Source organism: Oculina patagonica, chromosome 7 (genome assembly GCF_052425735.1).
Source record: "Oculina patagonica isolate OP01 chromosome 7, crgOcupat, whole genome shotgun sequence".
In the NCBI taxonomy this organism is placed as follows: Eukaryota; Metazoa; Cnidaria; class Anthozoa; order Scleractinia; family Oculinidae; genus Oculina; species Oculina patagonica.
The window spans coordinates 6,298,458-6,322,296 of NC_135764.1; the positions used below are offsets into that span (position 1 = coordinate 6,298,458).

Genomic DNA, 23,839 nt, shown 5'->3' on the forward strand with positions numbered 1-23,839 from the left:
AATTCTCATAACCCAAGTTACACCACAGTTAGACCCAAGTTGGGAACTGACCATTTTTTCCTGTGATAAGCAAATGTTATAATGTGAACAAATGCAACCTACCCTCTTACGAAGTCCTGTGTAGATGTTTGCACTAATTCACTGCATAGAGAATCCTGCCCTACATAACGCCACTCAGAATGTTACAATATCCACTTCAGTTAGCGGAAAGCTAACGGCAGTCCCTTGGTTTACTCTTTTATGCCATATAATATTGCCAATTTCTTGCATTAATTGCTGTTTCAAATGTCTGATCTAATGAAATCATTTCTAACAACACCAAGCATCAAAAATAATTTGGGAAATTCAACTGGTACATGGTCTGAAAGACAGTTATTTAAATTATTGATTGAGTGCCATGAGCTACTGTATGTGGTTCTTGTAAACGTTGAAAGTCAGGTTCTGATGAGAAACTGTTGTTGGTTTTATCGCAAATAATTTATTGCATCTTAAGCTTGTAAAAAGGGTGAAAAATAACAATGGATTTTAAATAATTTGTTACTCAGGTTTTTGTCCAAATAATTTTATATTTATTATCACTCGATTTCAGCAATTTGGATTCCTTCTTAGTATGCCAATCAGCTGAAGAAGTTTTGTTTATGTGGGCATCTGTTATCCTTTAAAAATAAAATGTCTGTGCTCATACCAACAGCATCTTTTACACGTTTGTGATTTGTTATGTATGCTTTATATTCTTCTTGGAAAAGCTCTTCTGCATCCTGCCCTGTGGTGATATTCTTAAGTGATGGTTCCAATTGGTAATTGAATGCTGATGGAATGTTCCTCAGCCGTTGCTCCCTTGATTCTTGGTCTCTTTAGTTAGTCCTATGGAATTTGAGAAAGGTTTTTTTTTTTTTTTTTTTGTATAATCAATCAGTGTTAATATAAGTGGATACACAGAGTCAAAAATTACATTTTTTAATAGTTTTTATTGATTGATAAACATGTGTTACAAATATTAGAAATGTTATCAATATTAATAATAATTACAAACAATAACTACTATTAGATTTACGATTTAAATATTTAGTGTAAAAAAGGAAAATGATTACAATAACAACAAAAACAATGAAAAGGAAAGATACATCTAAGTACAAAGCAGATTTCTAACCACAAACAGATTTTACATCAACAATAATTAAGATCCTTTACAAGCTTCTCCCACTTTTGTAAATGAAATAACACTTTATTTTTTCCCTGGCAATAATTATGTAGCTGGTAACAGTAGCCCAGAACTGTCACTGTACTTCTATGTACAGGTGCACAACACTTGATTTTTCCGACCAACCCCCTAATCTTTTCAGTTGTTCAATGTGCTGTTGATGAAATCTACCACCATTCTTGACTGCCCTGGCGATCACAAATCCCTGCAAAGAAAACATTTGAGATGTCAACTTATGTTGTGGTGGTTGTAGTTGATACATTGTGTGAAGTTGATCGATAACGATATTGATAACTTCGATGTAAAAGTTGGATCACATCAAATCCTGCTCTTAAATGCTGTTCTCACACACCACTGGTAGCCATGCCATGCCGACCGCCACAACAAATCTTCTCTAGAGACTTCATCTATAGCGCCAGAAACAAGTAACTTGGACACTTCATGACTGACAAAATCTACATTCTCAGCAACACTATGATGATTTTGAAAGAATGCCCTCTGTGGCAGAGAAATAAAAGGTAAACTATAGCCATCACTTAGCACATCGAGCACCCACCTGCTGGCCCCAATACTCTTCCAAAAATCAAGTCTCTCCCTCAGCCTTCCTTTCACAGGGATAGCACAGGCTAATTCAATTTCAACAACATTAAATTCAACACAATCAAGCTCACCAGAACAATAACTATCTTCTTCGCACTCGGTAGCAACAAGTTCCCTATTGTTGATTTCCTGAAGACTGTGCCGTACTTCGGGACCACTCGGTTGTTTTTCCCACAACGGATGCTCGGCATTCGCGCGCGAAATGGCCACTTCGGAAGCAACGAAAACAGACTTGCTGTGAATCACGTGCTGTATTGTTGAGGGACTTTCCCGCCGAAACATAGCCACTGGATTTCTCAAGAACCACGCGCCTAGACCGATCGTCCCGCTGGGGAATCTTTTTGTTCTTCCACTTCGTTTGGGCCACCGACTTACGCTTCTCTTCTCTCAATAGTTTACTTTCCTTTATCGCCTTTTTTATGCGTATCTCATCTCCGGAGTCGCTAGCAAGTGGCTCTGCCGTATAACATTCTACAGTATCCCAGCCATATTTATCCGCGAGACAAATATGCTTGTTACGTTCCAATTTCCTTAAGTTCTTTAAAAACTTCAAGTAATCATCACTGATCAACATCAACTCAACTCATCAACTCAACAAGTCCTCTTAAAACAGATCTTATATTATAATGGCGTTCATGTTTCAAGTGTTACATGTTTGCCCTGATTGCCAAAACATAAAATAACACATTTATAAAAATATGACACCATGAAAATTTTGATTGTTTAAAGAGGAATTTGTATGGGAATAGTGACTAGTCTCACTTCTTCTGGCATGGAAAATAAGACTCTGTGACTAATGATTTTGGGTTGTCCACTCTCCTGCTCGTTTTCATGTGCCATACCTGAAAGGTGGCCCCATGAAAATCAAAATTGGACAAGGGAGGTTCTTGTTGAGAAAAAAAACAATGATGTTCAAGGAGCCCTTTTAGTACTGTTTCACTGTTCATGACGCCATTTCTTTAAAGTTGGTTGATTTGCACTATCGTGGCACGTCTTCTGGTGGTGCTGCAAATGCCCACCCAAATTTGTTTTGTATGGGCAGAAACTGCATTCGAACCGCTTTGGCAAGTGGCAACAGTTCAGATGATTGTGCAGGCCATCTAATTTGGGGAACGCCTTATTGTCAGCTGCAATAACAACAAATTACACACTATGTTAAAATTTATGGTGTTACACTGCCGTCAGGGGTGCATAGCTTGTTCTCATCATTAATAACAACAACAACAGTAATAATATTTTATTTATATAGTGCTATTTCTATTGCTATCAAATAGCGCTTTTCATATTATAAACAGGAAACAATTATTTCACAATATTGAAAGGATATATCTAAATAAAAGTTTAATTATAATAATGTATAATTTGATATAATTTAACATATTGTATAATTATAATTAAAAAGTAAAAGATCAATAAAAGAATAAAAAGACCAGTGCTGTAATTAACAGTTACCAACCACTGTGGGCCCTGTCTCACAGCAGCAGGCTTGTTGAACCTGGTTTCACTGGGTTGGATATGCAATTTTGGAATGTTGATGTGGACTCTAGGTGTTGGTTTGGTTTCTACAAAATTGCTGGTTTGGAGTGCACTCACCAGATGGTAGTACTTGTCTGAGATATTAAACTTCTGCTATTCTCAGATTCCAATAATGGATGTTGTCTTGGAATGTCAGAGTTTGATCTGTTTCTTTGTTTATGTCTTCCTCTTTTCCTAAGGCGTTCAAGATCACAGAATTCATAGTCTTTATTTTATCTAATTGTCTTGAGAGTTGCTCCGCAATTGCTTTCCATTCTGTGATCTCTGGAGCCTAAGTCTTAGCCAGAGATGGCTTTGACATTTGATACCTTGATTTCAGTGTCCCTTGTATGATCTCCTGACTGCCTTGAAGTGTTTCAATTCTGCCTTGGACATTGTTTCTAACGGTTTGGCACCAGCTTTCAAAGATATAGATTATACTAAACTGTGTGTGATCTCCTGTTTATTCCAAGAATTTGAGACTTACAGGACTCTGATTAAAGACATACACAATGAGGATTAATTATCATAATTTACAGTTGATTTACCAATTTCATTACACCTGGTGCTGGCTTTTTATAAAACTTGGCCACTGAAAGAGGGCCCAGTCGGCTCCTGTAATTTTAGGTCATCGAGCTTTAATTGTTCAAATTATGTTCCAAAATTATTTTCCTGTTATTGCCAATTTTTTGCATTGCTGTTTCAAATATCTTACCTAATGAAATCATTTCTAACAACACCAAGCATAAAAAATAACCTAACTGGTTTTTGTAAATGTTAAAATTCGTTGTTTCAGGTTCTGATGATGAACTGTTTTCTGTGTTATCACAAGTAATTTAAAGCATCTAAGCTTGTAAAAAGGGTACAAAATTAATTAATGGAAATTAAATAACTTGTTACTCAGGTTTTTGTCCAAATATTTTTATTATCAGCATGGATTCCTTATTTATAAGCCAATCAGCTGAAGAATGTTTTGCTTATGTGGGCATATGTTATCCTTTAAACATGAAATGTCAGTGCTCATACCAACAGCATCTTAAACACGTTTGTGATTTCTGAGGAATTGTTCATATTCCCCTTTATAGAGCTGTTCCGCTTCCTGTACTGTTGTAATGTTTTGCAGTGGTGGTTCCAATCTGTAATTGTATGTAGATGGTATGCTCCTTAGCTGGGCCTCTCGTGTTGCTTGGTCTCTTAGTCCTATGGAATAAAGGTTCTCGGTTATTTGTTCAATCAATCAGTCCTGTTGATATACATGTAAGGGGACATAAATAGTCATAAATACCTGGTAACAGTAGTCCAGAACTGTCACTATACTTTTCAACGATGCGTTGGATATATAGGTGTACCACACTCTATTTCTCTGACCAACCCCCTAATCTTTTAGGTTGTTCGACATGCTGTTGATCAAAGCGACCGCCATTCTCAATAGCCCTGGCAATCACAAATCTTGTTTCAAATCCCTGCAAAGAAAGCATTTGAGATATGATATCTTGTTGTGGTGGTGGTTGTTGATACATATGTCTTGAGCTTTCCAATTCATCTTTTTATAGCATTTGCATAACTGTTTCACTCACTGATCTATAACTTCGATGCGAGAGTTGGACAGCTTCAAAACCAGCTCTTAAAATGCTGGTTTTCATATGTTTCCCCAGCATTCCGGTGTTCATGGGCTTGTCCTAGGGATTTTCAAAACATACAATATTCAAATAAAAAAAAGTGTTTTCCATTATTCATTACCAATATATTCTGTAATTTGAGGGGCACAAGAAAGTGGCCCCCAAAAAGATATTTGAACTTCTTTGTGCAGTCTTTTCAGTGAGAAATCAATGCCTCGTCAAATGGTTAATCTTCTGCTGTACAGCCTCGTACAGACTTAATATCTGAGAAGATCAGGAGACCAATTTCCTTAAAGTTTAAAAATTTTAAGTGAATATCACAGATCAACATCAACTAAACCATTCAACTCAACAAGTCCTCTTAAAACAGTTATTATAATGGCATTCATGCATCAAGCTTTAAATGTTTGCCCTGATTGCCAAAACATGGATATAGTAACACAGTTAAATAAAATATGGCGCCATGGAAAGTGATTTTTTAAAGAGGAATTTGTATGGGAATAGCGACTGGTCTCCCTTTAACTGGCATGGAAAAGAAGTCTCCATGAGTCATGAGTGTGGCTTGTCCACTCCAGCTTTTCTTGTTATGCCATAGCTGAAAGGTGGGCCCATGAAATTAATCAAATTTGGACAAAGGAGGTCCCTTGTGAAATAAATTGTTGTCATTAAGTGGTCCAAGGAATCCTCCCCCAACCTACAACTGTATTACCCAGGGATGCTTTTATTAATTATTGGTTACTGAAACCATGATCTACATCTGCTGTTTGAAATGGCAACAGCAGCAAGATCTCTGCTAACACAAATGATAATAGAATGGGGAATGGTGCTTCTGTATTAAACTTTAGATGGAGAGGACAATTATTGGGTATTGCTGAATTTTGACAGGGTTTTTTTAGGTGGTTTACTCGTTTGTTCCTTGTCAATAACAGCTTTTTCCCAGTCATAATCAGAACCAGCAAATGACAACCCTCTTAAGGGAAAGACTGAACACGAAGCATGCCTGGCATTCTTTGTGTCTTTGAAAACCTCCTATTTATGTTGTCAATTAGCTCTTTGCCCTTTACATACACTTTCTTTTAAATTTTATCTGAAAACGTTGCTACAGTTGTTCATTTTGTTTTCTTGGTACATGAGCTCATTGTCGTCAGTGGCCTTGACTGCTGACAAGACATTGGAAAGGTTTGGACCATCATCTTTTTGTTTCTGTAGTTTTTGAATGGTTGGCCCAATTGCAGGGGCAATTGATGATCCATCCAAATCCTTTTCCCGTAAAAATTATACAAAAGCAACAGAATAAGACACCTTTGATGTTGCAGTACTTAAATAAAAAGTTGCTCTTAACAAATTGTCAAGTAAAATATGGTAAATTACAAAACACAATAAGCCAGGCAGTGTGTGGGACGCAAGACATCCTTTATTAATTAATTAATGTTTTGCAGTGGTGGTTCCAATCTGTAATTGTATGTAGATGGTATGCTCCTTAGCTGGGCCTATCGTGTTGCTTGGTCTCTTAGTCCTATGGAATAAAGGTTCTCGGTTATTTGTTCAATCAATCAGTCCTGTTGATATACATGAAAGGGGATAAAAAATAGTCATAAATACCTGGTAACAGTAGTCCAGAACTGTCACCATACTTTTCAATGATGCGTTTGATATATAGGTGTACCACACTCGATTTCTCTGACCAACCCCCTAATCTTTTAGGTTGTTCGACCTGCTGTTGATCAAAGCGACCGCCATTCTCAATAGCCCTGGCAATCACAAATCTTGTTTCAAATCCCTGCAAAGAAAGCATTTGAGATATGATATTTTGTTGTGGTGGTGGTGGTTGATACATATGTCTTGAGCTTTCCAATTCATCTTTTTATAGCATTTGCATAACTGTTTCACTCACTGATCTATAACTTCGATGCGAGAATTGGACAGCTTCAAAACCAGCTCTTAAATTGCTGGTTTTCATATGTTTCCCCAGCATTCCGGTGTTCATGGGCTTGTCCTAGGGATTTTCAAAACATACAATATTCAAATAAAAAAAGTGTTTTCCATTATTCATTACCAATATATTCTGTAATTTGAGGGGCACAAGAAAGTGGCCCCCAAAAAGATATTTGAACTTCTTTGTGCATTCCTTTTCAGTGAGAAATCAATGCCTCGTCAAATGGTTATGTAACGTGTATTAATCTTCTGCTGTACAGACTTAATATCTGAGAAGATAATAATAATAATAATAATAATAATAATAATAATAATGGCACTTCGGGCAGTATATCCACAGAGTGGCTCTTCGCCTGACCGATGGGTATCCACGCTTTATCAGAGTTTCCATAATCTCATGCGTTGGTTTATTTTCTATGTGGGAAAAAAAGAAATGAAAACTTTCTGTTACAGCTGCGCCAATGTTTAAGAGACAAGAACGCACGTCACAACGAAAGAACTTCAACAGCAGTTTTTAATGCAACCAAGATGGCTGACATATAACACATACAGAACATGTGGCGCGAAAACATGCGCGCGCATACTACAATACTAATGCCGCAGGCACTGCCTGCTGGCGCAACCTCTTCTCACCTTTAAATGGTAGCGAACTGACAAACTGTAGTTGTACACAGGCTTGAAATACATGGGCAATAAAAATATGAACTTAAACGACGAAAACTGCATGTCAATTAAGACAGACTAACCAAATGTCTCAGTCTCTAGTAGTACCTTGTGAAAGTGTAAACCTAAAACTAAACTGTGGATCTAAAGGTACCACACGCAGGTTAAAATCTAACATAGTCCTGCAAGTGTGAAGGAGGTCTGCACTGCCTTTGAGGTCTTGAAGCTGGGTGATCAGGAAAGTTGGGAGGAGACAACAATGGTTGATCTGTGACTGCAACACTTGTGCTTGACTCGTCTTGAACAGCGACTGGGGAAGGTGAGCGACTGATGGTATCAAGTGGTGTGTCATCACTGGTGAAGGACGGGACTTGTTCCTCGTCAGACGGAATGGTGATGAGTTCTGGAGGTGCAGGGGGAGGTAACACAGGATGTACCGGGGCTGGGGACACCGCAGGAGTTACTGGAGGCTCGACGTCCATGTCTGGAGGGGCTGAAGGACCTGGGAGGCTGGGCACAATGATGGAAGAGGGAACGGAATAGCACTCGGACAGCTTGACTTTGTAAGAAGTGGCTCTGAGTTGTGAGCCACGAAACTTCTTTACAAAACACCAAGGGGTGTCGATGGAGACAACGACATAGCGATCACGAGCGCGTGACTTGTCCTTATCAGAGAAGAGGTAGACAATATCTCCAACTTGTAGAGGTGGCGTGTTTGCGACAAGACCGCGGGGGTTCTTGGACTTCTCGCTATAGGCGTGGTTAGTAGAGCGATGTTTGTGCCTATCGAGTATGAGTTGGTAATCAGACAACGGCAACTGCTCATGGGTGAATTGGTTGCGTTGGGTCCACAACTCGAGAGAAGAAAGACCCGAGAAACGAAGGCGGGAGTTAAGACGTGCGGTAGCCAGAGCGAGGCCAACTTCGCCTACTGGTCCTCCACCTGGTTCTTGTCGGAGGAGCTCTTCTTCAAGTTCGCGGACTGCCTTCTCGGCGACAGGGTTGTGGTTCTTATTCTTAATACGGCCGACATCGATTGAGACGTTTAAATGTTCGAGCGAGTCGTTGTTGCTCAGGGATGAAAAACCAGGAGCAGGATCAACACGTATAACAGCTCTAGGACCATCAAGAGGGTGTAAACCGACGATTAGTTTTGTGAGGGCATCGCGTAGAGTGTCATGCTTTTCGTCCGGTATCAAGCAAGATGCAGTAAGTGACGTGGAGCATTCTCTAAGAACAAGGATGAACTGACGGTGGCGCTTGATTACGTCAGCGGCAAAGGAGATTCCTATCACTTCGGGAGGGTCATCAGAGGATTGGGATACCAAGGTGCTCGGAAACGACTGGAGTGAAGCGCACGTGTGACAGGCAGATGTAACGCAGGAAATGGCATCGCTCATGTCGAGGGCAAAGAACTGTCGTTGGAACACCATTTGGAGCTGATGGCGGGAAGGATGGTTTAGTTTGATGTGGAGGGCAGTTAGAAGACCATCCAGTACAGAACGGGGCACAACAATTGCTTCGGAAACAGGAACGAATGGCATGGAGTGTTTGACTACGAGGACTCCGTCACGAGCAATGGAGGTGCAGCTGAGATACCGCTTAACGTCGCGAATATTGGTGATCTTCTTTGACGGGCGAGTGCCTTGTTTGAGGTGGGCATGCACCCTTCGGAGGTCGGGGCAGTCGTTCTGGATCTGTAGCCATGCTGACCTTGTGGTGAACGGGAGGTTGGACTTCTTGTCGAGAATGTCCTGAATCGAAACGCTACGCACGACTGAGTCTTCCATTTCGTTGACGAAGGTGCAAATTTGGCATTTAGGCTCACTGCAGTCGGGGGCATTGCGACTGGTGAAGTCAGACGGAAGGTTGGCTTTACCAGCCAAATGTTGAAGACTGACTTGGTAACGGCTTACAGTCGTGAGGAAGGAAGTTACTCGGGGGCTGGCCGAGAATTCACCGCGACATAACTTTTCAATTGCTTGAACGCACGGTTTGCTGTCAGTTAATACAGTCGTAGGCTGTTGCGACTGAATGATGAATGGAGCGAAGTGTTTGACAGCAGCAGCAATAGATAATGCTTCGACCTCGCAGGGGAGCCAGGTGACTTGGTGTTTCCGCAACTTGGCGCTGTAGAAGCCAGCAAGGGAAAGATGACTTTCACGGGTAACATACAATGTAGCACCAAGGCCTCTCTTGGTGACTGAGCCATCGGTGACTATCCAAAGAGTGTCAGAAGGACGTGGTAGGACTATGGATTTGTGTTTGGACAGATACTCCTGGGCACGCTTGAACCTGAAGGTGAGGTTCTCATCCCAAAGCAGCTTGTCGTTAGACTGGAGGCCCGTGAGGGTGCTCTCGAGGGGGTCCACTATGTCCGAGCAGTTTGGGAGTACGCGACTGAGGACTTTATAGGCTCCAATGAAGGAACGTAGGCCTTTCACACTTTGGGGAGGAGGGCATGATTGCAAGACGGCAATACGATGAGGGCTGGCTGATAGACGGCCTTGAGACCAGATCCCGCCAAGGATGGTGGTAGACTTTGGACAGATGACAGTCTTCGTAGGGGACAAACGGAGGTTACAACGATCAAGCGCCTCCAGTACCCGTCTCCAGTTGGTCAAGAGGGTTTCGGGTGTATCGCCGCCACAGTACAGGTCGTCTGCGAGTTTAGCCACGCAGCCTTCTTGAATTAAGTCACCCAGAACACGACACATCATTTCCTCGAGTGCGGTCTCGGAGCCAGGCATCCCCATTGCTGATCTTGTGTATACACGGATTCCACGGAAGGGGGTGGCTACACCACAGTACTTTAGAGAAGACTGGGAGAGAGGTATCTGGTAGAATGCTCGGGTGAGATCAGTTTGGATCATGTAGCGCCATGGTGTGATAGTGCGCAGGGTTGTGTCGACGTCTGGCATTAGAGATGGCTGCGGTTTACTGTAGCGTGCTACGTCGGCAAATGCGGTCACGAGTCGGTGACCACCTGAAGGCTTTTTTACAAGAAATGAAGGATTAAGATACTCAACGGTTATGCCCAGATCCTTGGGGCGACGGAAGACCTGGGCCTGTTCCAGCTCGTCAAACTTAGCTTGGAGTTCTACCAGTTGGTTGCGAGAGTACTGAGGTACGCGGCCTTTCCGTTGTGGAGGCTGTACGGGGCCTATATTCACAGTTGCTTGGATGGGACCAGCAGCACCATTGTAACCGGCTATGTCGGGGTTGAAGACTCTGTCGTATGACTGCAGCAGCTGTTGAAACTTGAGACGGGTTTCATCTGGCAGCAATTTGTCCGGGTCTAAGGACACGGAAGACGAGAAGGGAGGTAGACTGTGTGGCTTCACTGGAATTGACTTAGTGGTGGATGCTGGGTTGGGGGTCGGTGACGGTGTTTCTGCTGTGGGTAGAATCTCGCTGAGGTGCTCGTGGCGACCTATGGCTTTCGGCTCGTTGGAAGTGTTGGTTAAGCGGATTTTGGATCCGACAGCTTCTACAACTTGAGGTTCAGGCCAAATGCAGGTGGGTTTGGTGTGTTTCGATATTGGGGTGTCTGTGCGCGGTTGAAGTGCTAGTACGCAATCGTCACCTAGGTCGGAAGGGACGTCCAGTTCCAAGTATTCACCAGGCCAAACAACGGTTGCGGAGGAGGAAGCGCGTAGGAGGTAACTTTGTGCACGTCGCACAGCATGAGAGCCAGTTGAATCACTATCGGGGTCATAATGTATGACCTCAGAGTCCTGAATACGTACTTGGCACAAAGCGGGACGGACGGTGATGTCGTTAGCAATAAGGAAGGGTGTGCCAGCCAGGACGTCTACGTCTAAGTCGTCAACAACGAGGGCGTCAAGACCGAGTTGTTTGTCTGCTCGGGATAAGATGAGGTGAGTTTCCCCGGCTACAGCTGAGGGAGTCATGCCGTCGGCTTGTAAAGCTTGCTGGGAAGACTTTACAATGGTTGCACCAATTGAACGGGCCACGGATGACTTGATCATACTAGTCTCTGCACCTGTGTCTAGGGTCAGTCGGAGTGGATGCTGTTTGTAAAAAGCCTTAAAGTGGGGTGACTGTTTAGTGCTGACACGGCGTGAAACTGTACGAGCTGTAGTGTGTGGAGGGGGGTCGTCCTCGTCGGGGAAGGCTGAGGGCACATAGTCTGAGTAGTCAGGTTCCTCGTCGTCAAGGGTAGAGGTAAGGCGAGAACGAGAAAGGTAAGTACGGTCCTCCGGAGGTAAATATGAGCATGCACTTAAGAAGTGCTGGTCGTTGCGACCAGCTTGTTTACATAAAGGACAGGACCTTGGTCGCCTCGGAGGCCATGGTTGTGCAGAAGACTTAACGGAGGGGCGAGGAGGTGGCTGCCTGAACCGTGAAGCAGTGGTTCGGAGAACTTTGGTGTCGGCGTTGGAGCGAATCTCATCGAGAAGAGAGTCTAGCGCCTGCGAGATTTCAGGTTTTAAGGAAGCAAGTGTTCTTGATCTTAACTCAGTTCCGTAGCGCTGCTTGACAAGGGCAGGTAGATCGTTATGAATGAGTCTTAGCCAGGTTAAAACCACGAAATTCTCAAGTGTGGGTGACAGTTCCTCATCAACAGTAATGACTTCCCCATGGTGGGTTATGTTGCCATTTGCAACAAGCAAATTATCTTCAGTGAAGGACATTAACCGTTGAAACAAGTCTTCAGGGCGTTCATCAACTTCGAGTTTAATGTTAGAGAAATCTAGAAAATGAGCACCCGTGGACTGAAAGCCAAAGTGGGACCTTATTGCTTGCCAAATGGACTTGACTGAAGTGGTATTCTTCACAATGGTATTGCGTGAAATAACGGGGCAAAAATTTGCTATCTGACCTAACATGAGTTCAAGGTGTACGTTCTTCTGTGCGGCGGTACGTCGGCGAGTTGATGGGACGTCTTCCCCATCGGTAGTGAGCCCTCTATTGGGGGCAGTGGACGACTTTTTCTGCCATGTAAAATTGTCTGCTAAAAACGGGGCGAAATTAGCGTCTAAAGACAGGGAATACTGAAGATTCTGGCGCCAGGCTTCAAATGATGTGATACTTTCATTCTTTGTTAGGGACCACTGTTTCGGGGCTCTATTTGAATGCATGTTTAACACAGTAACAGTAAGGAACAGTGAGGTTATACTTTCCTTACGATGAGACGGCTGTTCAGAGTTCACTCGACCATAGGATAGGTAGACTCGTTGTTGCTTGGACCAGCGAGACGACACTCAGGCTCTTGAGGACGTGGATTAATCGTCGCTGCCACCACGCCAATGTTTAAGAGACAAGAACGCACGTCACAACGAAAGAACTTCAACAGCAGTTTTTAATGCAACCAAGATGGCTGACATATAAAACATACAGAACATGTGGCGCGAAAACATGCGCGCGCATACTACAATACTAATGCCGCAGGCACTGCCTGCTGGCGCTGACAAGTTAAGGAGACCAATTTCCTTAAAGTTTAAAAATTTTAAGTGAATATCACAGATCAACATCAACTAAACCATTCAACTCAACAAGTCCTCTTAAAACAGCAGCAAGATCTCTGCTAACACAAATAATACTAGAATGGGGAATGGTGCTTCCCTATTAAACTCCAGATGGAGAGGACAATTATTGGGTATTGCTGAATTTTGACAGGGTTTTTTAGGTGGTTTACTCGTTTGTTCCTTGTCAATAACAGCTTTTTCCCAGTCATAATCAGAACCAGCAAATGGCATTCTTTGTGTCTTTGAAAACCTCATATTTATGTTGTCATTTAGCCCTTTGCCCTTTACATACACTTTCTTTTAAATTTTATCTGAAAGCGTTGCTACAGTTGTTCATTTTGTTTTCTTGGTACATGAGCTCATTGTCGTCAGTGGCCTTGACTGCTGACAAGACATTGGAAAGGTTTGGACCATCATCATCTTTTTTGTTTCTGTAGTTTTTGAATGGTTGGACCAATTGCAGGGGCAATTGATGATCCATCCAAATCCTTTTCCCATAAAAATTATTCAAAAACAACACAATAAGACACCTTTGATGTTGCAGTACTTAAATAAAAAGGTTGCTCTTAACAAATTGTCAAGTAAAATATGGTAAATTACAAAACACAATAAGCCAGGCAGTGTGTGGGATGCAAGACATCCTTTATTAATTAACCCGGTTTTCTTGACTAAGTTCAAAAATACTCTTATTTAAATATACATGAAAATACTCCAGGACAAGAAACATAACACAATAAACTTACTAAAAAAAATAACTTCATTCTAAAACACCAAAGAAATATTGTTGTTATCCATAATAATCAGATAAGCTGTCATGTTACTGTAAGTGTCGATAACACAGCTTCTGGGAGGTAGAGGAGGGAGCTCCCTGTTGGCTAGTTCCATTTTGGCTTACAGGATAATCTTGTGTTGTTCTCGGATTTACTTTATGACCTGGCACTTTGTACTATTTCTTGCAAGGACTACTGCTTTGGTTCAGTGCTCTTTCTCTTTTTTTCTTTGTTGGTAAATCTCCTTGTCGACGGAACAGCAGAGAACAATTTATCCTGATTTCTGGTGTAGTTTCCCAGGCCATTGCCTTTCTTGCCATCATGATAGTGACAACGGCAAACCCTTGAATGCTTACTTGGTTTCCTATCTTCTCTTCTGTGAACAAAAAATAAATATTTATTAGAAGAAGAAAAGTTGTCAAATTTTGGAATAACTGATGTACAAAGGTTTACGTGTTATCTACATTATAAATTGCCACATAACAGACTAACTGTCTACAAATTAAGAGTATTTAAAAAGGAAGTCTGTGTTTCAAGTTGGAGGCTTAATCTGGTAAACACCACAAAGTACATTGTATGAGTAAGATTTACTGACATGTAATGGCAGTCAGAGAACTGAGAAAGAACAAGACACATATTTGCGTGAACTTGTTTTTTTTTTAGAACAATTTGACACTGTTTATGTCGTTTTACCGCTCCTTTTTCATGAAAAGAAATCAATATAGATTTAATTATTTGTCTTCCTGTTTAAGTATTGATAAATATCACAAGGGAGGAATTTGGCAAAGCTTGATGTAACACATATGACCACAAAACAATCGAAAAAGAAAGGTTTACCCTGGGAACAAACAACCACAAAGCAAAACCGAAAAAATTGCTCTGTCACAGTATAATAGAGCCCTGTTATACGTATATTACTTAATGCTAAAAATGAAGCAATTTCTACTTCTACGAAATGATCGGCAAATTAGTCAAACAACTTTGAGTTTGCATGGGTTTTTGTTTATGCTGCTGTCACAAACAATGAATCATCAACTTTGGTTACACCATAGCTAATATTCAGTTAGTTTGTAGATAATATAGACATTTAGCACCAGGTTTTTTCCGAGAACGGCGAACCGCAAACTGCAGTTTGCGGTTAGGCGTTTGCCGTTAGAGGTACAGTTGGTTTTGGGCTTTTAGCTTGGCGTTTTCGTAAGTGACGGCAAAAATGGAATTCTGGGTAATCTGAAGGAAAATGGCGGCCGCAGCAGGGTACGTTGGCCTGAAGGTTTTTATAGGATTCATGCTTAAAATATACGTTTTTTAAAACAAAAATAACAGTATAAACTAACTACGACTTTTTTCCACAGGCGGAATTTAAATGACATCATGACCGTTATGTTTTACGATGATTCAGACGACAGTTCAAGCAGCGATGAAGATGACCTCGATTTACTTTTATTTGATTTTTTGTTTCCTTTGAAAACCGGTGGTGATAACGTCCCGAAACTCAACCTCAAGGACGTTAGCGAAGACCAGTGTGAACGGATGTTTAGGTATGTGAGCTGATGCCACTTGTTTTTCGCGCACGTTTTCTTTAAAAATTCATTATTTGTTGTTGTTGTTTCTGCTCGTGTTCATTAGGTTTCAAAAAGAGGATATGCCACGCCTCCTCGATGCGCTGGAAATACCAGAATACTATATTTGTAGCCAAAGAACCAATGCAACCGGGATGGAAGCACTCATGATACTCTTGGGAAGACTTGCATATCCTAATAGATGGTGTGACCTAGTGACAATTTTTGGAAGAACCGAATCTGAACTTAGTCTTATTTTTAACAAGGTGATTTATTGCAATCAGAAAATACACTGTTAATCATAGTTGCATGACTTACAACGACTGTAAATAATCATAATATGATCGATTCTTTTCTAGATTGTTGATGACCTTCACGATCGCTTCAGTAATCTGCTTGATACTTTAGATCTTGTATGGCTTGATCCAGAACTTTTTTCCCAAACTATACACACAAAAGGTGCTCCTCTGGAACAGTGCTGGGGATTTATTGACGGCACTCCGAGGCCTATTGCCCGCCCAACCCGCAGTCAGCATATCATGTATAGTGGCCATAAAAGAACTCACTGTATAAAGTTCCAGGTATCATAATGCATTTATCAATATATTGATGAAGCTTAAGGAAGTGCATGAAAAATTATGTTCTAGATTTTCATTGATGTTCATCCCTGTTAAAAGATTGATTTATGATCATGACTCCACCTATACCCTGCTCCTTCTCCCAGTTGCTTAAAATTGAAACTTAAGGACACTGTAACAGAGTCATAGTAGATGAAATCAAACATATCATTGAATGAATTCATTTAAATCAATCAATACATATAGCATATTTGTTTAATCGAAAAAATCAAGTAAACATGAGTGTGACTCTTTTTTTTTTACAGTCAGTCCAAGCCCCCAATGGGCTAATAGCCCATATGTTTGGGCCAATAGAAGGCAGGAGGCATGACGCATTTATGCTGGGTGCAAGTGGTCTGGCTACCAAACTGCGAAGATTTCAAAGGCCAAGTGGAGAGCCATATGTAATCTATGGTGATCCTGCATATGGGCTTGCACTCAATATTCTATCCCCATTTAGGGGGGCAAATTTAACAGATGATCAGCAGGAATTTAATGCCCGGATGAGTAAATTAAGAGTGAGTGTTGAGTGGGGTTTTGGCAAAATTTGCCAAAATTTTGCCTGTTTAGATTTCGAAAAAAATTTGAAAGTCCTGCTTCAGCCTGTTGCCAAATACTACTTGGTTGCTACTATTTTAACTAACTGTCACACTTGTTTGTATGGCTCTCAAACCAGCACTTATTTTGACTTGGAACCCCCCTTATTGGAGACTTATCTCTCGAATCGTTAGTCCAAGGTTTTATTTATCACCTCCAAGGATAACCTTAAAAACTGGTTCTTGTTACTCATTTGCACAACTGACTTAAGTTTCATAACTCTTGAAAAGACTACAGCTCAATATTGTAAATGTTTAAATCAGGCTGTAAAAATATAATGCCTCGATGTGCTCTGATTAAAAAAGTTACTTTTTGACAGTGAATGATTTGTTGCTTCCAGACCATTTCAAATGGATACATTTTTCAAGCAAACAATACACTGGAAACAATGAATTACTTATTGCTGTAAGCAACTTTTTTAAATGAGCAGTTTTTTTTTGAAAACTAAAGATATTTCATTCATGCCAATATATGTTTCCACTTCATGTGGTACTGTACTTGAGGTCTAGGTAGTTGTTAATTACATAATTGTGGAAAATGCAATAGCAATGTGGTCAGTATACATGTACAGGATTTACCAGTTAAGGCCAAATTTATTTATCACAACTTTTCAAGACCTGTAAGTCCTTAAGGTATCAATAAATACCAAGTAAAAGTAATACAAACTTCTTCAAAAATAGAGATTCTTTTATCAATACAAATGCTACTAAAAATGGGCCAAAATTAACTGCACTTCATTTGACCTAAATTCTCCTCAAAACAAAAATGGAGCAGACTTGTATGTTCTCATTTGCTGGATTATTGTAAAGGATTGTATGTTAGCAAGCATGAAGAAAACCTGGACAACTCAGCACTCAGCAATGAGAAATCACACATATGAAAGCTAAAGCCTGTCCTTAAGAAGTGCTAACATGGCCTTCCTTTCCTCCAGCTCAAGATGTATCTTAGCCTTCCTTTCTTCAGCCTCTGCCTCATACTTCTTCTGTTGAAACTCTAGTTCCATCTTCCTTAACTCAAGTTCTTTTTCTTTGAGCTCAGCTTTCTGGTTGTATTTGTTTGCAAGCATTTCCATTGCTGACTGCTTGGTTGCTCTATGCTGAATTTTCTTTCTAGGCCCTATACAGCAAAAAAAATCAATGGAAAAGCTGAAAAGTCTGTTTGTTGCAAACATTTTCACTATTAATCACTATTATTCAATATAACTTTTACATCATAATACCAAATTTCTTAAAGCCTGCAAAATAATGCAGCTCCCCTAAATTAATGTGTATAATTTTCATAAGTTATGCCTGACAAACATGGCCATTGAGACAGGCATTTATTTAGCTGTTTGCATGAGTAACCTCCAATGTTTCTCTCACCTTTTTTGCCTTTGCTGCTGCTAGGACAGGCACTAGCAATGGTGGTGTCAGAACCTTCTCCAGAGCTACTACTGCTTTCATCCTCACTTTCCATGACACTGTTCCTCCTCTCTAGAGCAATTTACAACATATGTTACATAAGTGAGGGTTTTACTATCTACCATCAGGGGAGGGCAATATTATACACTGAAAATACAAGTTTTGTTACACTCTCTTTCTGTTTATAAAATCAATGTAAATTTTTAGATTTCTCCTTGATTTATATAAATTTCAAATTTTTTTGACTCCTCTCAAACCCTGCATTATTTTCAAGAATGCCCCCAATTTTTTCAAACCTTCGTACCCTTCCCCCCTCCCCCCAACAAAATAGATGTCGAATGCTCCTTGTGCAATGTAAATTTAGCTGATTTGTTATGGGTTCATATTACAGGCAAACCAAGAACAGAATAGAAAATGCCTACTTGCTATTCCATTAAGGGCAGCTGCACGCATTTCCATGGCTTTTTGCTTCTCCTCTTTTTCCTTCTTTTTTTGTTTTCTTTTTTCTTTCTTTTTTGGTCCTGCATGTCTCTTGTATAAGTTGAGATGTCCTCCAAAAGCTGCATGAGGTTGCTGTATTCTTCGGTTCCAGATCTGATCACCAGGTAAATTAGAAAATAAAATTATAATTGAATGACGAACTTCAGCCAAAAACAACAACAAAATGGCACATTTTATATTAAAAACTTGGTTTGTGGGCCATTTGTTTGGGGATACATGTCATGGCATGTTTCCTTAGTAAAAAAAATCATTTCCCTCTAATATATTACGTCGAACACAGCGAATAGCAAGAGGGCAAAGTGAGGCTGATGTTTATAGCAAACATAAATAATTTGAGAAGCAATAATTAAATTCAGTTAACTGCACACATACTTGTGTGCATGTGTATCAAAATAGGAAATAATTTATGTAAGTTATGTACAGTGACGAAGCTGTGAAATGATGGCTGTCTGACAAGGCAAGGAATCACGATTTTGTTGGATTTTGAAATCAACAAGCACACATGCAAACACTCAAACCATACGAAGTCATACAAAGCTTACTTTTTCAGTGATTTTTTGTCCTCTTCGTTATATTTGGTGTGGAGTCTGTCCATTCGCTCTCGGCAAGCCCTTCCTGACAATTCCACTTGGTTATCATCAGTGGAGAAGGCTTGGCTGAGGACTACAGCGATCACTTCCCAATCCGAAGGAGAATTCGGTCGCCTTGCTGCCACCTCTGTTGCCAGCTGAAGATTATTTGCCACAGTAGGCCAGTGAAATGGAGCCATATTTATGTCAAAACAACAACACTGTATAATTTTCATTGCATTTCTTCTCAAAAGCTGCATGAAATGGACAATAGACAAGTAAACTAATGGTTGTTGCCGTAACCACAAACACGTGAAAGACAGTCGCCATTTTGTTTTTCATTCATTCTCACGCCTTCAGTTCAAATGACTGAAACTCGAAAAGATTTCGTCGTTGAATGCTAGCAAGTTGTCACATAATGAGAAAAAGAATGTAAAAACCTTATTTTTATCCGTAAACGTGGGATTGTAAAATAAAAATAGTCTAAAAACTCTGCCGTATTTCACTCACCGCAAGCAGCTGTTTCTCCCGTCGAAACGTGAACCGCTGACGACAAACGTGACGGCAAAGCCAAAGTCACGTGACTTCCTGAGGTTTGCGGTTTGCGGTACTCTCAAAAAAACCTGGTGCTAAATGTCGCTAATAAAACAAATTATAATCATTGGATGAACTTTATTTTTTAAATTTAAATATTGAAATATTTTTGCAACGTAACTCAAACAATTAAAGCATTGTTCTTTCTTTCTTTCTTTTTTAAATTTTTACAATCTGATACAAGTTTACAATATCACTCCTCAAGCAACCACCAAAACACCTTCACCACTTCACTGACTTATCAAGGTGCAAATAAAGGATTTATAAGCTTACATTTCGATCATATTTGGGGCGTATTACAAAGGTGATTTCATTACAATAAAATGGCTAGAACGACTTAAACACAACAGAATAAAAAAAGGCTAAAACTTGAATTGTCCGTAGGGATCTGGGAGATCACTGACTGTAAAAACATTGTCTGAAAGGTTATTTGCTGTCCGCGTGTGATAAGTCTGAGCTATTTTGAGAACGAATACAACTAAGCATTGAATAAAAATCACGTGTTTGATTACTCAATCAATAAAATGATCAACTAACTTGCAGTTAATGTTTAAATGAAAAGAAATATTATTGCTCGTCACACCTCCAGTGGTGAGACACAGCAACATAGTTAGGTTCAATGTGAGATCCTTAAGCAGTACTAAACTTAATGCTTCAAAAGTTTTCAAACAATCTAACACAACTTTAACGTCCCACACTTCGCAATATTTGGGAAGGGATGGCTTTAATTCAAACATCCCTTTCTTGCAGCGAACGACCAATTGGAATCTTAAGAGTAATGGCCAGGTTTGCCTGAAGAACATTGACTCCTTTTATCAGAGTTGCTAATTTTACTGGATTTTCCAGACCTGGAAAGTCATGGAATTTAAGTGTGGGTCATTGATTGTCCATAATAAATTAGGCAGGTTATTTTTTGTGAAGATAAAAAAAAAAAAAAATGTACCCGAAATCAAGATATTTCCCAAGAAAAATGATCAAACTTACGTCATGGAAAAGGTCATGGAAAGTCATGGAATTTCAAAAGCTCAAAAGAGTACGATCCCTGTATAGTGCCAGGACTCCTTTGCATGGCTAAACAAATTACATGATATACCAATGATGCAATTTTCTTTATGAAGAGTCGTGTTTAAGATGGAATCTGCCAGGACGTTGAGCTTCAATATTTCAAATTACGTTCCAAAATTATTTTCATCTTAAGTTTCTGTGTTTTGCATTTGAATGTAATTGTAGAAAAAAACACGCAAAAATAAAACCAAAACAAACACTTATGAATACAAAAAGTAAACTAACGAAAAGATAAAGAAATTAAGCTTTCGCTTCGCCTTCTCAGTCCTCTTAGAGACTTCCCTCATGTTTAGACTATGTATATAATAAATGTAATACAACCTGCCAGCAACATTTATTTACTTAAAGTTCATCTAAATCATCTTCTGTATTTTCATAATGGCCTACCCTCAGGTGAAGTCTTGAAAAAAATTTTCCCGTCTACAGTCCACACTCCTTTCAAAATTCCATCTTGCTTCATATCGTTAGCCCTTCACACCAGGTTTCGGCGATGAGCCGTCAGAGGATGGTCTTGCCGTTGCCGGAGCACTTGTGAACAGCTGCGAACCACTGATATTCTTTAGTTTTACTCGTTGCTTGAAGAATGCCCTCTTCATCTTATGGCTTATAAATCTCACTATGATAGGATTCGACTTTTTCCGTTTAATCCTGTGACAGATGTCGATAATTTCTCGTCTCATGTTGACGTTCAAGACCTGTGCGAGTTTCAAAACCGCTTCCTCGTCGTCACAAATATTTTCTGGAATACCTTCAATCTCTAAAGAATTTTTCCTTGTGTACTGTTCTAACGCGTCCATATTTTCATAAAGATCGTCATTTTCGACTTCCAGTTCTTTGACCCGGTTTTTGGTCGCTTGCAATTCGGTTTTGAGCTGTGCGTTGTTTAAGTTTCTGTGTTGCTGTTTCAAATATCTCATCAAATGAAATCATTTCTAACAACACCAAACATTACACCCGCTTTCAGTGTTACGTGCATAGCGGCTTTCTGTCGACATCCATCTTTCGACGTGCTAAACAAACAACACGGATCGAAATCCGCCAATCACAGCCCACTAGCATGACCTTCTGACCTTTTCGCACATTTGCATGAAACCAACAACGGTATGTATAGGTTTTGATTGGCTCATTTCAAACAGCACGTCGAAAGACGATGTCGAAAGATGATGTCGAAAGATGGCTGTAGAAAGATAGCTATGCACGTAACACTGAAAGCGGGTGTAAAAATAAGCTTCGAAGTTCAACTTTTAAGTTACGTTAACTTTTAAGTTTAAGGACGGTGCCTACCAATAACGAGGTTTTTTGGCCCGGCCGATGACTATGCAAGAAATGTAGATGTTATCAAGGGCTACTAAAATCCTTAAAGAAAATTGGGGGTAGCCACGCAAATTTTCGAGATAATTAAGTTTGAAAACTGGAAAAAATGCTGACGTGGCATTTTAAAAAAACGTAAAATAAAATAAAATTTTCTTGCAAATTCCATTTGAAATTGGTTTTTCATGAACAAAATCAACATTAAATATAACAATTTTTAAAACAACTAACAAATAATGTATTTGAAACTGCGTGATCCACGATTTTATTAACAAAATAATTGTGTTTGAGCAATTTTTGACTCTAACAGCTCTCACTTGCACGGCCAGAAAATTGGCCTAACTTTTTTTTACTTAACCACAAATTAAACAAGCGCTCTATAGACTTTCCAGTTCCATTTTATAAAATAAAAAGTAGGGGTCACCACGCGTTTTTAAAAGTTATACAAGTTCTTTTCAAGCTTTATCGAATCGTTTTTGGGGTCTGTTACATTTTTCCTTTCCCCTCCCTAGCGAGTAAAATATTTGCATCTCGCGCGCGCACGCCATATATAGTTAGCAGTTTGCGAGTTACATTTGAGCGCTTAGCGATTTGTTTTTGACTGTTAATGTGATCCATTTTTAGAGGTCAATGGGAACTAAAATGTTGCATTTCCGCTGTACCTGGCTTAGTATATGTCCATAAACTGGATTTCGTTGCAGCAGAAATCTTTCTTGATTTTTAGTCACGGGCTTGGTCACGTAGTTGAATTCGTCATTTTGAGCGAGCAAATTATTCAAAAGCGCGCGCGTCCAGTGTGTTCAATGCATTGCGTGATGCGCAGAACAAGTGCGCAGTAACAATAGGAAGTACCGTCCTTAAGGTAACTGTCTTTTGACTGTTGGTTTTATCAAGAATAATCAATTACATCTTAAGCTTGTAAAAAGGGTAGAAAACAACACTAATAACACTAGAATTTCAATAATTTGGTACTCAGGTTTTTGTATCAACAGCCTTTCTCAATTATACTCACAATGGCAAATCATGTGGCAAATCCCTGCAAAGAAAGGTGGTGGTAGTTCTTGATACATGTATGACGTGGGGAATTTCATGTCATTTTATAGCATTCGGATAAATGTTATATCTGCTGATCGGTAGCTTCGATATGACAGTCAAACTTCTTGGTGTCCTGGCTGCTGACTACATAGGGTTGCTCTTTACCTCTTGGCTTGGTTGACAGAAGAATTTTGTCATTATCGGCAACAGTGGGCCTGGTGTTGCCACCGTGGACACCCTGTTCCTTCCTTTTTTCTGGCATGGCCTGTCCAATGTTGCAGCCAGTATTGGTGGACGCACTGTTCGTCCCGGCTCCTACCAGGGCATGTCTAGTGTTTGCGCCAGTAGCGGGTCCTACCAGGGCATGTCCGGTGTTTGCACCAGAAGTGGTTGATGCACCGTTCGTCCTGGGTCCTAACAGGGCATGCCCGGTGTTTGCGCCAGTAGTGGTGAACTCACTGCTCGTCTGGTGTCCTACCAGGGCATGTCCTGTGTTTGCGCCAGTAGTGGTGGACTCGCTGCTTGTCCCGTGTCCTAACAGGGCATGTCCGGTGATTGTGCCAGTAGTGCTGGACTCACTGCTCGTCCCGTGTCCTACCACGGCCTGTCGAGTGTTGCAGCCAGTAGTAGTGAACGCCCTGCTCTTCTCTTTTTCTACCACAGCCTGTTGAGTGTTGCCGCCGCCAGTAGTGGTGGATGCACTGTTCGTCCCGGGTCGTACCAGGGCATGTCTAGTGTTTGCGCCAGTAGTGGTGGATGCACTGTTCGTCCCGGCCTGTCCAGTGTTGCAGCCAGT

At 40.5% G+C, this 23,839-nt stretch overlaps 4 protein-coding genes and 1 pseudogene across 10 annotated transcripts in view; 1 reads left to right on the plus strand and 4 right to left on the minus strand.

Moving 5' to 3' along the window:
• LOC144661419 (uncharacterized) overlaps positions 1 to 17,172 on the plus strand; it is a 42,711-nt gene extending 25,539 nt beyond the window's left edge. Inside the window, exons 1-4 of one of the 3 annotated variants that reach the window (XM_078522176.1) lie at positions 14,883 to 15,049; positions 15,148 to 15,333; positions 15,714 to 15,935; positions 16,238 to 17,172. In XM_078522176.1, the coding sequence (XP_078378302.1) occupies positions 15,033 to 15,049; positions 15,148 to 15,333; positions 15,714 to 15,762 (252 nt within the window). In that variant the 5' untranslated portion in view covers positions 14,883 to 15,032 and the 3' untranslated portion in view covers positions 15,763 to 15,935; positions 16,238 to 17,172. Of the gene's footprint in view, positions 1 to 14,882; positions 15,050 to 15,147; positions 15,334 to 15,432; positions 15,621 to 15,713; positions 15,936 to 16,237 lie in introns of those variants that run through there. The other 2 variants (XM_078522175.1, XM_078522173.1) reach the window with 2 other exon arrangements.
• LOC144659985 (uncharacterized) lies at positions 2,475 to 7,111 on the minus strand. 5 transcript variants are annotated; one of them, XR_013572005.1, is made up of 6 exons: positions 6,830 to 7,111; positions 6,538 to 6,715; positions 4,894 to 4,995; positions 4,602 to 4,779; positions 4,343 to 4,516; positions 2,475 to 3,511 (listed from the first exon to the last, which is right to left on the minus strand). XR_013572005.1 is itself a non-coding variant. In XM_078520529.1 (4 exons), exons 2-4 carry the CDS (start codon positions 6,565 to 6,567, stop codon positions 4,672 to 4,674), a joined length of 240 nt encoding a protein of 79 aa, XP_078376655.1. In that variant the 5' UTR covers positions 6,568 to 6,715; positions 6,830 to 7,111; the 3' UTR covers positions 4,523 to 4,671. The 5 variants fall into 5 exon arrangements, 2 of the variants coding, with proteins under 2 accessions (XP_078376655.1, XP_078376654.1); XR_013572004.1 differs by having other exon boundaries at positions 2,475 to 2,928; positions 3,395 to 4,516; XR_013572006.1 differs by having other exon boundaries at positions 2,475 to 4,516.
• On the minus strand, positions 7,308 to 12,648 carry LOC144660093 (uncharacterized). Its single transcript, XM_078520650.1, has 2 exons — positions 11,479 to 12,648; positions 7,308 to 11,199 (listed from the first exon to the last, which is right to left on the minus strand). Exons 1-2 carry the CDS (start codon positions 12,636 to 12,638, stop codon positions 7,698 to 7,700), a joined length of 4,662 nt encoding a protein of 1,553 aa, XP_078376776.1. The 5' UTR covers positions 12,639 to 12,648; the 3' UTR covers positions 7,308 to 7,697.
• Positions 17,173 to 17,286: 114 nt separating the features above from the next.
• On the minus strand, positions 17,287 to 19,238 carry LOC144661147 (uncharacterized). Its single transcript, XM_078521854.1, has 4 exons — positions 19,098 to 19,238; positions 18,391 to 18,562; positions 17,930 to 18,040; positions 17,287 to 17,684 (listed from the first exon to the last, which is right to left on the minus strand). The coding sequence occupies exons 1-4, from the start codon at positions 19,236 to 19,238 to the stop codon at positions 17,452 to 17,454; spliced, it is 657 nt and encodes a 218-aa protein (XP_078377980.1). The 3' UTR covers positions 17,287 to 17,451.
• Positions 19,239 to 21,039: 1,801 nt separating this feature from the next.
• LOC144661148 (uncharacterized) lies at positions 21,040 to 21,614 on the minus strand (annotated as a pseudogene).
• Positions 21,615 to 23,839: the final 2,225 nt, after the last annotated feature.